Below are 16,023 nucleotides of genomic sequence, written 5' to 3'. Positions count from 1 at the left end.
TGAGCCAAATTTGTAAAATAGGAATGCACAAGTCTTACATAATGCCACATCCATAAACAAGTTCAATAGTTTTTCAAAATCAGGAGTATACAGGATTATTTGCAACAGTTGTAATTCTTCTTACGTCGGTCAGACCGGGAGGAACTTTAACATAAGGTACTCGGAACACGTCAATGCCCTGAAGTACAATAAATTTTCAGCTGTAGGACAGCATATGCATGACTATAATAACAAATTCTCCGACATAAAACAAGATATGGAAATTCACAAAATCATCAACAAAGGACCCCGCCATAACATTACTGAGCTGCTTCATACATATAGCTCAATATTTTAACCCGAATCAATCTTGAAGACATTTCAGAAAAGCCAAATATCCTATCTGACCTTCTAATTTCCAATTTTAGAAATCTCAAACCGACAATTCATAATTCAGTTTTTCATAATATTCACAGCACCTTTCCTCAGCAGCCATCTGTTTTCTCACATCCTTCGGCCCCACCTTAATTTCCCCCCTTCCCCTCCATCCCCTGCTCCTTTCCATGACCTCTCCCCTTGCCCCACCCCCTCTCCCTTTGCCATGCCCCTTCCTTTTCCTTTGAATCTCACAACCGTTAGTATGACGCACACAACAATAGGCCATGCACCACATGTTGCATCGAGAGGTAAGTCTCATAGAACCTAAGCCATTTGACTAACATGCTCTTTCCTTCAGTTTGTTACCGGATTTCAGCGGTTACATGGTACACAGTTAAGTAAAGATGAAAATAAATCAAATTACATGCTACAAAAAAAAACCTCAACACACAACAAACATGGGATGGACTACGCCAATACGCACAAATAAATATGAGGTTGGGCAACTTGACGACTATCATAAGGAATGTGGAATGGGTCTGGGCAAACATAGAGATAAGAAGGTTGCGGGTTTCCAGAAATCAACGGCGATCTTTGATTCAAGATATTATTTTCAAAATGAACATTACAAGGTAAGTTTCGAACAAAATTCATCTATCCAAACAATCCAGTTACATAATTTACGAATACAAGATTAGATGTTGTTTGACAAGTGCTTTGTTATTAGGCCAAGAGGTTAACTAAATATATATTAGCATAATCCAAGTTCTACAATACAATTTTCAAGGTAAGAGGAAACACAAGATACAAATACAACATTTAAATGGAAGTTAACGTGCTTTCTAAGACGTCTGAGAAACATAATGGAAATGGGGGAAATCAGAAATATTTAAACTTGGCGCAGAGGCCAGTTCAACTTACTCCCACACCAAAAACACTTCTGATGCGGGCAGCGGAAAAACTAGCGTGCATCAAGTGACATGGAGTTACTAGAGGCAAACCCCGAGGGAAATTAAATTAATCTACAAATTACATGTTTAGCAAAACTAGGTAAGGGGTATGTCTCGAAAGCAAACAGGCAGGCCCAGCTGAAAAGCTAAGGCATCTGAATTAACTGAGTGGCGAGTCTGGGCGAGTAGGGTAAACTCCTATGTGAAAATGCAAGTGGACATTAAATATAAATTAAAGTGGAACTGAGATCAAGAGTGCTTACCCCAAGGTAGCCGATCCCGGGAGGGAGGATTCACCGACGTGCGTCAAAACTTTGCATTGATAATGGAACAAAAGAACACGAAATCCTGCCTTGCTCACTTAAAAACGGAAGTCTGGCCTTGGTGTGTGGTTACCAAGTGACCAGTCAGAGCACAGGAGCTTGCGAATTGCCACCCAGATCCACCAATCATAACTCTTTATCCAGTCGCGATGTTTTCGCGATATTCCCTCCATGGGAATTTAGAATTTTCCATTCATAGACAGACACTAATCGCGAACTTTCCATCTTTCAGAATTCGAAAGGACATGCTTCTAGAATCGACAATCGACATGGGCCAACCCACCCTGTTCTAAAGGTCCGCACCACAACCTTTCTGGACTGTTCCAGCTATTAGAGAACAATAATTTACAATCTAGTAGTTACTTAAATAGATAAAGGGAATACAAATAAAATATACTACAATAATATTTTACACCATACCGGTTAGGTAGCTAAATGGAATACGAATAAAATATTCTACCACAATATTCCCCATCATACAGTAAACATTCCTTTAAAAGATTTACAAATAAAGTATTCTACAACAAGATTCCACATAACACAATAATTATTCCTTAAAAATGGACTCCGCACAGGTCTCAAATTCATTAATTTGATTTAATTTTATCTAACATTTATTCAGGTTAACCGCATGGACACCGCAATGAATTGCGAATTTATACCAGCCACAAATTAAGAATGTGTCAGATCTAACCATAACTACATGTGCAGTTCTGACAAAGTCTAACAGCATTTCAGCACGATTTTAACAAGCAAGATGGAAACGTTTCCATTTTATTTACATTGGTTGATAATGAAACACCATCTAACAGTTCTGTGTCAGCTTGTGGTTATTTACATGGCGTCCAGTGGCTTGCATACTGCTAATACGACTCAAGTAGATTTGGTGATTGATGATCTGACTACAGAATCAACATTTACAAGTTCCCGTTTTGCAATTGAAATTGTTACGATTAGCAGTGATGGAACCAACAATTCTATGAATATTAATGCAAGAAAGAGTTTGAATGATGAGCATACTCCTGATGCTAAGAATTTAGAGCCTAATTTATTTTTCAAATTTTACACTTAGTTCATCCCAGATTTTAATGTCAATTGTGTGTTTGTGCATTTGTTTAGTGATTAAATGTATTACATTAAGGCTGATGATGCCCAGCCAAGGCCGAAACTAGTCCCTAGTTTAGTAATGTAATTAAAAAATGTTGCATATTACAGTATTGAAAAGGTGGACCATTACAACATTCATTTATTATTGTACTTGTACAGTTTTCCGAAATGACAAGGCATTGGAATTTTGTCCTGCAGGAGTTCTTTAATGTGCCAGTAAATTTACAGACATGAGGCCGATGAATTTGAGCATCTTCAAATATCACCGAACTGAGCCAGGATTGAACCTGCCAAGTTGGGGTCAGAAGGCCATCGCCTCAACCATCTGAGCCACACAGCCCGGCATATGTGTTTTCTACATTTATGTTATACTGCATTAGTTTCGACAGACTGAAGAATTTCACACTTACAAATTAATTAATTCAAAAATGAAGAAAAATGGCTTCCATTACAACAAATTATAGAGATCTATTAGATTACTGAACGTTCAATGAAAAAATAGACATTTAATTTATTGAAAAAGCTTAAAACAATACTGTGAACTGCTAAGAGTACATATTAACCATCAGCAAGTATCATGACGCTTGAAGAACATAACTGGCAGGGATAGAAAAAAATAGAAATAATTCAGTAGCCAGCCCTTTTCATCAGGAGTCCGCACTTTTTTGAAAATAAAGATAATAAAAAACATGGGTTAGACTAGGATAACGCTATGTATTGTTTTTGAAATGTGTCCTTAAGTAGTCTAGTCTATCAATTATAAGAATGGAATCGAAACTATTTATATTTTAAGATATACTAATGCAAATAGTAACCAGTCTCCTTGCGTTAGCGTCTTTTGAAATTACACTTCATGTGCCTGTTTGATTTCCCACCAAAATACCAATGATCAATACATTTTATTGCATCAAAGTCCTTTATAAATGGTCCATTCAAAGATATCATCAAGAAATCACTTAAGTTCTTCATGGCAAGCTTGCCTCGCAGTTTGTGTTTAATAATATTTATTGTGCTGAACCCTTGCTCACATGACGAGTTTGATAAAGGAATTGTTTCCACTATACTGAGGAGCTTTCCTAAAATCGGAAATTGTTCTTTCACAGTACGCGATTTTTCAAGTAGATCGTTCAGTGGAAGACCTATCCCGACTACTTTGAACTCATACCACTCGCTCAATTTGTCTTCTACGTTTTTCTCTTCAATTAGAAGGTATTTTAAAAAATAAGTGGCAAGGAGCTGTATCTCACTGTCGTCATAATTTTCCAATTGTTTTCATGATGGCCAAGAATGTGTGTCAAAAACACCAGTGACACTTTGAATATCCTCATTTTGAAGAAATGTGTCTTTCAGAATGTTAATCCCGCTTGCCAAAATATGTTCCTTCTTGCTCGTGAAATTTTTATCCAACACACCTTCCTAGTTCGCGGGCTTCGATGTCTGATGCAACGTTGCCAAATTTATATAACCGCACAGGAATGAAAACAACTGTATTTCTACAGTGCAAACCATTCAATACCAAAATGCTGTAATTAAATTAAAAGTGTAAATAATGTTAAGTGAAAATACAAGAATTGATAAACACGTCATTCCGTATGCTTTAAATGCAAAGAATGAATTCCACGGCGATTTTTCAGCACTGCTTTGGCGGCAATAGTTTAGGAACGATAGTCACGGGAAGCAAGGCGGTAATGTAGTGTTTGTGGAATTATTTAACGTTGTAGCTCTCTGCATTTCTCCATAACTCTATTTATTATGATATGTCCACATGAAAGGCTAACTGTTTGACGGGTTGCAACGATGTCTCTCATGACTGATAGGCAGTTCTCGCGCAGAACTGAAACGACAAGTTCTAAGGTACGAAGTGTCAATTACAGAATTCATAAACCAAACCAAACACCATGGCACTACAGCCCTTGAAGGGCCTTGGCCTACCAAGTGACTGCTGCTCAGCCCGAAAGCCTTCAGATTATGAGGTGTCGTGTGGTCAGCACGACGAATCCTCTCGGCCATTATTCTTGGCTTCCTAGACCAGGACAGAATTCATAGACTCTGCCAAAAGCAGCAAAAATGTTTATTGCAGATATTAGAATATATGAGCTACAGAAAACATGAGAAACACCATACGATTTGTTACTTTATGAAGTAGTGGGAACGTACATATAAGGGAACTCCGGATTTCGAAAAATAAAGTTTCAAAACCGAATTTGACAATTTAAGCGCCAGGTAGACATTTTCAGGCGCCATGGCGACTTGGCGCCCGGTCTTTTTCAACCCCTGATAACTGGTGTTGTCCCCAGGTCTGGCATTGCATCCACTACCATGTTGGTAAACTCCTGTTCACTTAAAACCCTGATGGTATTAGGTTTGCACACCTTTCATGGTCCTTCAATTTTTCTGTGCTAATAGCTTCACTTTTCAAAGAGTCAGACCTGTTATATTTTTTTCCTTTGAGTGTTAAGAGAGCATAGCTTCCTTGTGGTACTTCCTCGTACAATAATAATCACTATCACCACTGGAGTGGAATGAAGAATCATATTTTCTCCCACCAAGCTGTCTCTTGAGAAAGGGAAATGATGATGGTATGATCACTGTGTTTAATAATAATTCTTAGCCTCTTTCCTATCTATCGCCTGATTGCACATTTTCTGCCTTCAGTGACATTACATGACGCACTAGTTGATAATATAATTTTGGACTGTCAATGCCCGAGCTCCTGAAGACATAACACACTGTATAAGGCGTACAAATACACTTCTTATCCATTACAGCAGATCTACTGACATGATGACAAATATTCACATACCTTCATGGCAGTAAGTTCCCGAGACTTGGCCAACAAGATGAAGGTGAAGTCCTGTATGAATCCTCTGGGCAGTGCTATGACGAGACTCTGAAGTGGAATAGGCAACTCCCACTAAAAAAGAAGAAAGGTAATACCAATGTTCAACAGAATACCTGAGTGGTAGGTAAACATAGGTTACCTTGTGGTTTGAAAGCCCAGTCTAAACTCGATTTACATACTTAACCCTACGTGGACCACCAAGGAAGGGTCAATTTTTTTTTGCTAGTTGCTTTCCGTTGCACCAATGCCTACAATTCCTGGTTGCCAGCGTTTCGCCCCCATGTGCTAGGTACCAACTGATGAGCCCAACCTAGCACATGGGGGCGAAACGCTGGCAACCAGGAATGAGTTAGCTGGAAAATTTATAATGTCCAATAACGGACCATTTATATTGGTATTATAAATTTACTCATTTGGGACAAATATTTCAGATTCCCTATGGAATCAACATCTATATCATACCATGACTTATGGTCCCAAGACCTTGGAAGGTCAGTATACATGCATGAGTTGGAACAGATTTCGTGATCTTCTGACATCAGATTTGATAAGAACACAAGGCACATTAGGAGACCTAATGATAAATTTGTTCCTTTATGAGAAATATTTCAACTTCTGAATGACATGTTTCCAAAGTACTGTACAGTTGGTAAAAACACTACCATAGATGAAATTCTTTTTCTAAATTGAGGTAGGTACTCATTTAAAGTCTTTTTGAAAGAAAAACCGGGTAAGTATGAGATCCTGATAAGACTTCTTGCTGACTGTGACTATCGATACGTCCGTAGTATGCAAGTTTGTGCTGGCAAACAAGAAGGAACAACTGCTGAATCAAGAGGCCCTAGAGAACATGTCAAAAGGCTTGTTGCTCCATTAAAGAACACAGGTTGGAATGCGACTACTGACCGGTTCTAAACATTCGTCGAACTAGCTGAAGATCTGTACGAGTGTAAAATTACTTTAGTTGGGAGCATGGAAAATAATTGAAAAAATATTCCAGAAGAACTGAAAACCATAACTGGAAGATATTTTTGTTTTTGTTTTTGCTAGTGGCTTTATGTCGCACCGACACAGATAGGTCTTATGGCGATGATGGAATAGAAAAGGCCTAGAAGTCGGAAAGAAGCAGCCGTGGCCTTAATTAAGGTACAGCCCCAGCATTTACCTCGTGAGAAAATGGAAAACCATGGAAAACTACCTTCAGGGCTGCAGACAGTGAAATTCAAACCCACTATGTCCCGGATGCAAGCTCAGAGCCGCGTTCCCCTAACTGTATGGCCAACTCGCCCGGTTGGAAGAGAATTGCACTCAAGCAAGTTCACATTCACTGACCCTGCATCTGGAAAACCACCTGTCACATTAGTGTCTTATATTCCTCAATCTAAAAAGAACCTAATCATGCTGTCATCACAACATCAGGATATCGAAGTTTCTCAAGACTGAAGAAAGAAAAAAAAAAAGTCACATATAAATTTATTCTGTAACTCAACCAAAGCCTTTGTTGACACTGTTGATCAAATGGCCAGGAAGTATACTACTAAGAGAGGTAACCGTCGTTAGTTGCTATCAGTACTTTACACCCTAATTGATATTGCATGCATAAATACTTATACACTGTACGTTATGAATTTCCCAGACTGGTACAAAAAGAAAACAAACAGGCGGCACATTTATCTACGGTGGGAACTGGGGTTACAACTAATGAAACCAGTGGAACATCGTGCTGCAAACATAATTGGATTGCAGAACAATATCATCATGTCAATGGAAGCCATCCTCAAAAAGGAAATGACGTACAGTATGTTAAATAGAAAGGCTCTAAAATGAAGATATATTTTCTAAGTAATTTATATTATATTTAAGACATTTCTAACAATATATTTTATTTTATTCATATAATTTATTTTGTGGTTGTGGGTTTCTATAACTGTATCCTAATTAGTGGTCGTAAGAGTTGGGATGACAACTGCTGTGGTACAGGAGTGGGCATCTCATACAGTGTAGTGGCTAATTTGTGTTCACATCATGAGGACTATCCAATTCACTGTTTAGATTGAAATAATCATAGCATGACTATAAATGAGTTAGGTCAACTTCTTATTCTGGGGGTGGATGAAGAAAAAAAGAAAACAATTTCCACTTAGCAACTGAAGTACCAAGGGGACCACTTTGTGATCTTGAATGGAGAGCGGTGAAGGCACGTGAAGCCCATTCAATGCCCAATACAGCAGCAAGAATTTCCTCTTGTCAGTTGCTAAATGAGTAAGCAAGAAGGAAATCCATCCTTTGTGCAATGCATCATTTTTTGTCAAAGAAGGTGTCAAATCCTGAAATTCTGGGAAGACTGAAGACACAGTTCAAGGAACAAACACTTTCAAAGATAGCAAATGTTTGATTCACACAAAATGTTTCTAATGTGGAAAAAAAGCTGTGCAAATGGACCACACCAACGACAACCCAAGACAAGTGTCACAGAACAAAATATTTGTGTTCTTCGTGATCTAATTGAAGCAGATGGCCACATACCAGGAGAAGGTATAAGTTTTCACCAGTTTTTGTGGTAAAGAAAACACAATTTTCAAGGGAAATTCATCTTTTGTTTCTTCAAAATACTGGCCACCGGCTTCTACACACTTCGCCCATCTTTCAGGTAAGTTTTGAATACCATGACAGAAAAACTGCTTGTCTTTTGCGGCAAACCATTCGTAGAACCATTTTCCAACTTTCTTGAAACTGCTGAAGTGCTGCAGAGCGAGTGCGTGCCCCATTGATGCCAAGAAGTGATAGTCAGATGGCGTCAGGTCGGGGAAGTACGGACGGTGCAGAAGGATGTCCCATCCCAGCGATTTAAAGGTGTCTTTCACTGGTTTTGCTGTGCGAGACGGTGCATTGTCGTGTAACACAATCACTTTGCCATGTCATCTGGCCTATTCCGGTCGTCTTTCGATCAATGCGTGATTTAAATTAATCATTTGTTGGTGATAGCATTGTGCATTAACGGTTTCGCCGGGCTTCAAGAGTTCATAATACACAATACTCCTCTGGTCCCACCAGACAAAAAGCATGGTCTTTTTGCCGAAGCAATTTGACCTTGGTGTTGAAGGGCCGGCTTGGCCAGGTGAGAGCCACGATTTTCTCCGCTTTGGGTTTTCAAAATAAATCCATTTTTCATCACCCGTCACATTTTGGTACAGAAATGATTTTCTTTCGTGGCGCTGAAGCAGCATTTCACAAGTGACGTTGCGATTTTCCATTTACCATTCCTTCAAATAGTGTGGGACTCATTTACCGAGTTTACTGATCCTCCCCATTGCTCGTAAATGTCTGCTGATTGTTTCTTGTGACACATTTAATACTTGTGCAAATGGCTGTTGAGTTTTAGTTGAGTCATTATTCAGTAACACTTGCAATTGCTCGTTTTCACACTTTTGTGGTCTACCAGAGCGCGCACTGTCTTTCACATCGATATCACTATGTTTACATTGTCGAAACCATGTCTCACATGTTCTAATTGATAGAGTGTGTTCACCATATGTTTCTACTAGCAAATAATGAATTTCCACAGTGAAATTTTTTTGATTAAATAAGAAAAGCAATGCGTTCTTTTTCAGGCACAAACGTCAACATGATCACTGTACGATACAACACAGACGCTAGTGTTTGACAGACTCAACTTGTATGTGTTGGTAGGTTAATGTCAGATGAGCAAACTGACATGTATGTTACATTCATACAATGTGTACTGTTCGCTGGTGCCATCTCTTAGTGAAACCGGAAAAGACTTATGCATACAGCTGGTAAAGGTTTCTGAAATTCCATCAACAATTGAAATAAGTTATAGGAGTGTTCAGAATATCAGTAATGACCTTGACTACCAGAAAGTATCTGCCAAGTGGATTCCTCATCTCCTTACTGAGCAACAAAATCCGATTTGTCTCGAAATATGTCAGAAGCTCCAGACTCATTACAAGGAAGTAGGAGAGGATTTTTTGTAATGTATCATCACCTGTGATGAAACCTGTGCCCTTAACTATACCCCGGAATCCCAACAAGCAAGCAAGGAGTGCGTAGAGGGAAGGGGAAGCTGCGCTGGTAAAGATCAAAAGATGTTTATCAGCTGAAAAATTCCTTGCAACTGCTTTTTGAGACTCCATGAGCAGTTTGTTAGTTAACTGATTTCCTCAATGGATGCAGAACAGTATATGCTGCTGACTACTGCTCTCTGGACGATGCTGAAGCTGCCTATTGCGACAAGTTATATCAGCAACCAACATCACAATTCTCCAGATACCATATTTAGGTTACAAAGGAGAGGTCTCTGCATGATCTTGCACTGAAACCAATTAAATCTACTTCCTCCAATGGGAGAGGGTGAAACCTAGTGTCAGGGCATAGCCTACTCCTGTCAAATAACACCAAGGGGTCTGCTCAAGGTTTAACTTCACCATCCGACGGTAGAATCGCCATCAACCTGGATCCAGGTTTTAATTACTGTATTAATGGGGTGATGGTATCTCATGAGGAACAATGTAAGTACCTAGGTGTTAATATAAGGAATGATCATTGGGGTAATCATATTAATGGGGTAGTTAAGAAAGGTTACAAATATCTTCACATGGTTATGAGAGTATTTAGGTGTTGCAGTAAGGATGTAAAGAAGAGGGCATATAAGTCTCTGGTGAGATCGCAGTTAAGAGTATGGTTCAGTGCCCGTGGGGGTTTTCTTGCCTGTTTCCCTATCGGGCGCATCCCAGGTGGTGGATAGGGGGGGAAATAAAATACCCTCTCACAGACCAAAAACAGGTATTGCCAGAGAACGTCTTGTGGCAATGTGATCGTTACTAGTCCAAGCCAAGGCTTGGAAGTGGAAACCTCACCCACATACACTAGAGAGGCATCCATGTTACCTCTGCATGGGTGATACGATGGTTCAAGTGAAGTGGGTGCTGATGATTGAGGTGAAAGCTCACTGCGGTGTGCTGGAACCAACACATCACTTCGCTCTACATAGCCTGAACGAGCCGCGGGTTGCGAACGGGGTAAACCCAACCTAGGGGGAATCCATGGCTGTGAACTCAGTCATGGGAATGCCAAGTGGGAACCACGTGAGTAGGTCTACTGAAGGTGGAACAAACCTGGTTGGGTTTGGGCCAGGGGCAGATTGCTGGATGGACGGAGGGGTGTGGCGCCTGCTACGGAGAGCCTGAGTTGTGGGAGGACAATGCCTGGTGGAATGTCTCATCACAGATGGCGAGAACGCCGCTAAGGACCCTAGAAGGGGCAAAAACCCTACGTCACATGGAACCATGGATATTCCAAATGAACTATCTAAACAAATACCAATGAAAGCTATGGAAGCTCCAGAAGAGCACGTACAGCGGCAGGCCTAAGAGGAGAATATGGAGACAGAAGTCCCAGTAGTTAAGGCTGAATCTAAATCTGAAGAAGAAACAAAAGAAGCAACAGGAAAGCAGACTTCTAGACAAAAGGAAACAGGAGATTTCACTGAGAAAGACCTGAAGATATCGGCATCGAAACTAAATAGGATGCATTTAGATAGACCACCTCGCACAAGTGCCTACTACAAGGAAAAGAAGAAGGCGAGGAAAAAAGCCAAGATAGCGGCTGGGACTTGGGTGGAGAAGCAGCCAAGGAACAGGGATCAGCGAGACGCTATGCCAATGACTACACCCAAAAGGCCAAGGTCGGAGGAAAGCACGCCATCAAGTTCGCCTACAAAACCAATTGCTTCCTTGCAAAAAAAATTTTTTTAGCATAAGACCACTGTATTTAGTTTTAAGTTTTAATGCTTGTACCATTTTCATCGTCCTGATAACGGAATAAATGTCGTCATACGGCGTTAAAATTTGCCATGCACGGTAATGAGATCACAGAGATTATGTAATTGAGCGATACATCTAAAAAGAACGAATGTATTAAGTTCAGAATATATATAATATGGACGCATAAAATCAAGGAGGCCATGAATGTGACGGCAAAGATGTTCATTTGGCGAATCAAGTATGCCTAGGTCACGAAATTAGACATAAAGATATAAAGGATCCATGTGGCCGTGATAAAAAATAATAGAAAGTTTTTAAAATTGTTAAAAAAAAGAAGTGAGTGAACAATAAAAAAAATTTTATGCAAGACTTCGAAGCAAGTTCATCCACGAAGAAAATAGTCCTCGCGTAAAGAAGAAGGGAGATATATACAGAGCAAGAGCTAAAGATCCAGCACATTGAAGAATTTTTAAAGTTACGCCGATATCTGACCTAATATCGAGGCGGAAAAGCAGAAGAAATTAAATAATATTTGGACAGTAGTCTGAATACAAACTGAAAGTCGTCGCGAAATACCAAAACAAATTAGACTTCTCATATGCTGATTGTCTGAATGAAAAATTAAGAGCTAATTCGATAATTTACTTGTTAAAGTCTGTTACGAGAAATTGACATTGAATTTCTGCTATAATAACCTGCTACAAAACTATAATCTAGCTTCTTTGTTGTACATTTTGAAGGCTATGGTCGTGACATTAATTACGATGCTGGAAATGTTTCTTTCACATGTGACTAACGGCTACAACATGAGAGGCTAAATCGGAGATGGGGCCGACTTTCCGACGTAGACCGCCCAGCTGTTCCTGCTAGCCCGAGTCTTGAGTCTACCGCATGATGATGACGACGTAACGGATGTTGGAGACTATCTACGCAGCCCTAAGATGACAACATCGGAGCCTAACTCAGTCATTTAACATCGGCAGTCGCAAGTTAAGTTCCAAAGAATTATTTTACAATCTTGAAATTTATGTGTCGTAGACGTAGTATATAAATACTTGCAGTAAACATTGGTATGTAGCTTGTTATGAAGTTCTTTGTGATGAAATCTCAATCGATACTATCTTTGCAATGAGGTTATCCTAGTTGATTTATCGTTATGGGAGTAGGTATTCTTTGAGTGTATATAATCAATGTCATGATATAGGAATGCTTAAAGTTAAACAAGGAGAGATTTCAAATGATGTTTTCAACCATTATGGAAATGAAACGACGTACACAATGTGATATATTCCAGACGTAACGTTTTAAAGAAGATAATTAACTTTTGAGTTGTTTAGACTTGGTTACCATTACGACGCGACTACATGTGAGTAAATATTAACTTATTTTGTTTATACATGTGTTTCCTTTACAGAATAACGTGATCATGTGTATTACAAGTCAAACTTAACCCAGAAATGCACCGCTGTAGTATATTAACGATATGTTAAGATGATTTGCCGCCTAGACGGAAGTGATTAATATTTATGTAGGAAAGTAAGGATTTGAACGACATGTTGATGAGGTTATACGTATAATTATTCGTTGAGATATATTTATGGTAATGAATGACGCGGTATTATAATGTTGAATATTGGTATATGGAGAGATAAATATACTTATGAATTTTTGGTAGTAAATACGATGTGTTACTAACCAATAATGTTATTTAACGTATGCGGCATTATTTTAAAATAGTAATGCAAGATATATTGGGTTAATGATACATGTATACAATGAAATACGTCGCAGAATTCGTATGTTGGTTACCGTAAATTGTCTTCAGATTAAATCTCCAAAATAAGGAATAAATAAGGGTAAACTTGTTGTCTTCATGGAGAATATGTCAACGTTGTAATGAATGTTATTTGATGTTTGGTCTCAAGGATATATTTTAATGGATAAAGCGACTTCATAATTTGAATCTCTACCACAATTAAATAAATAATGTTACTAAATACATTCCTACGAATTTTATGGTACTTGATTGGACACAGGTGCAACCATAAATCATGATAGGTATAATTTCTGATAGAACTACGATAATAACTGATCATTATACAATACCTACATTTAATTTTAGGATGTATTATGATTATTTTTACCAAATGAGATGGTCAAACTGACCAATATTTTTCATTTAATGATCGATATATGTTTGAAATAGCCATTTTGAGCTATGATATACTTGGAACTTACTCGCAACTGCTGACGTTACGATTTTGGAAGATATGCATTTGTTTAGTGACAAAACATGAATTCAATATCAACGAAAATAAGCATTTTTTTAAAAAAAACAAGAGCCGAGGGACTCTAATTAAACATATTTATTATGCATTTTTCTAAGGCTTAGGGACTTGGATTTTTTTTTAACCAATATTAATTTATCTGTTTACCAATTGATTGTTGTTATTAATACGAGATACTTAATTTCAAAGAATATTTGACTACATCCTCATCAAATATGACTGGTACCTACGATTTATGTGATTATGAGAATTTTTCTTTGTTTTTATGATGTGGATAACAAGTAATTAGCAAGAGGATTAATTGAATCAGATCGTAGATAGTTTAGGTTTATATTTTTCAACAGAAAGAAGAGAAAGGTGACTGATGTAAATGACTGTTATCATATTTTATTTTATGATTCTAGAATCATGAATAAAATTGTAGATTTATACAATTTAGAGGTTATTATTGAAAATAGGCTGATATAATTATGGTAGAGAAGATGATTTTGAATTAATTAAAAAAAAATTTTTTTTTCTTTCTTTCTTGAATGAATGAATGGACATGGGCAACTTAACATCGATTCCGACGGATGGATGGTATCGCTGGTAATTTATTAAAAGGAAATGCGGTTTCCCAGTTGACCTCACGTAAAAAATACTATTCACAGATGCATTTAAATTATCCCTGAGAGGTGTCACGTGGCAATTTAGGAACTATTTTGATGACAAATGTGACATGTGAAATGAAGATTGCGGCGTTGCTTAATTTTTTTTAAATGGCGCGGTCACTGATTTATTCATTGATTGATAGAAGCAAGTATAGCTGCCAACACTAAGCATCGTTTTCATAAATGCATTGATCCATTCTACTGATCCGAAGAGATGATAGTCGGAGGAGGGGAAATTAGCCGGAGCGTTTGATAGGTCGCCCATAATGGTGCAAGAAAATTATTCCCCGCAGGATGGTGCATGCTTAATAGATTTAAGACTTGACCTTAAGATTATTATTAGGCTGAAGATGCCCAAAACTAGGGCAAAACATGTTCCTAATTAGTGTTTGTAATTCATGTAGGATTTAATCACTACAGAATATAATTGTATTGAATAGGTGGACACAGTAAATTTATTCTTGAAATTTTACTTATTGTTATCTTCAATATGGAACAAAATGGGATTAGTTACTTATAACTTGTAAGACTATCCTCAGTTAAGGTCGCAATAATACCAAAGACCCTTCCAGATGGAAAACTCAAGGAGGAAGACATGACTGAATTGTTACCTGTTCTGATAGCACAAATGAAGCTGCTGTCAGACGGATGTCTGCCAGGCTTCCTTGAGTCACCAAGGCTGGAAAGTGGAGCTATGGTACTGATCTGTGCAAATCCAGAAATGAAAAGTTGGCTGGAACAGACAGTATCAAATTGTAACCCATGGAAAGGGGAGACACTAGAGGTGGCAGACGAACTAAAAAGGTGCTGAACATGATCAAGATCATCACCAGGTTCCCACCTCCTTCTGACAAAATGAAAGTGGAGGATGTTCTTGTCAGAATCACTCAGCACGATACCAAACAACAGTGGAGTGTGCAGAATGCCACTTCAATCGACAAGACACGAAGGACAGTCATTTTAGTCCTTGGTGAAAGAGACATGGAAGAGCTCAAAAGGAGAAGCCTTAAGGCTAAGCTCGTACTTGGGCAGATTAAGTTTCAGGTCATGAACGGAAAAAACGAAACCCAATGTAGATAAAGATGGTGCTGAAGGTCCTTCAGGCCCATCATCAGCATCAAAAAGCAGCTGTGGCAAATTTCGCCAGGAAGTTCAAGTCCGGGGCTATTGACGTGGCCCTTATTCAAGACCCTTCGGTAGTCAAGTGGAGATTAGCAGGAGTGGCGGAATCTGGAGGTAAGCTGATGTACGATACAACATCGGAAATACCCAGAACATGTCTTCTTGTGAACAGGAAACTAAAATGTCTTATGTTGCAGGAACACTGATCACGGTACTTAACCGTGGCTAAGACTAAACTTGGAAATTGGGAGGGACCCAGAGAAATAACCATAGGCTCTGCATACCTCCCATATGACCCAACTAATCTGCCCCCATCAGAAGTTGAGAACCTAATTTGCAACGCAAAGAGGAAAGGCAAACACCTAGTCCTTGGAGCAGATGCAAATTCACACCACACGGCATGGGGCAGCACGAACTGCAATGCAAGAGGTGAGTCTTTACTAGAGTTTATTACTGGAACTGAGCTGACAATACCAAACCTAGGAAACAAGCCTATATTTATAAATAAAAATCGTACAGAGGTAATAGACATTACAGTAAGCACTACGCATATTGCAAACTTAGTAAAGACTGAAAGGTGCTGGAGGAACCATCATTGGCA

At 38.7% G+C, this 16,023-nt stretch overlaps 1 protein-coding gene across 1 annotated transcript in view; it reads right to left on the bottom strand.

Annotated features, from left to right (window-relative positions):
• IntS8 (integrator complex subunit 8) overlaps positions 1-16,023 on the bottom strand; it is a 275,398-nt gene that overhangs the window by 112,806 nt on the left and 146,569 nt on the right. The window contains exon 9 of the mRNA XM_067136226.2: positions 5,541-5,651. Within this exon, the coding sequence (XP_066992327.2) occupies positions 5,541-5,651 (111 nt within the window). The remainder of the gene's footprint in view (positions 1-5,540; positions 5,652-16,023) is intronic.

Source organism: Anabrus simplex, chromosome 1 (assembly GCF_040414725.1).
Source record: "Anabrus simplex isolate iqAnaSimp1 chromosome 1, ASM4041472v1, whole genome shotgun sequence".
Classification (NCBI taxonomy): domain Eukaryota; kingdom Metazoa; phylum Arthropoda; class Insecta; order Orthoptera; family Tettigoniidae; genus Anabrus; species Anabrus simplex.
Note: the sequence above shows the minus strand (reverse complement) of the source record. Positions and strands in the feature narration are given on the sequence as shown.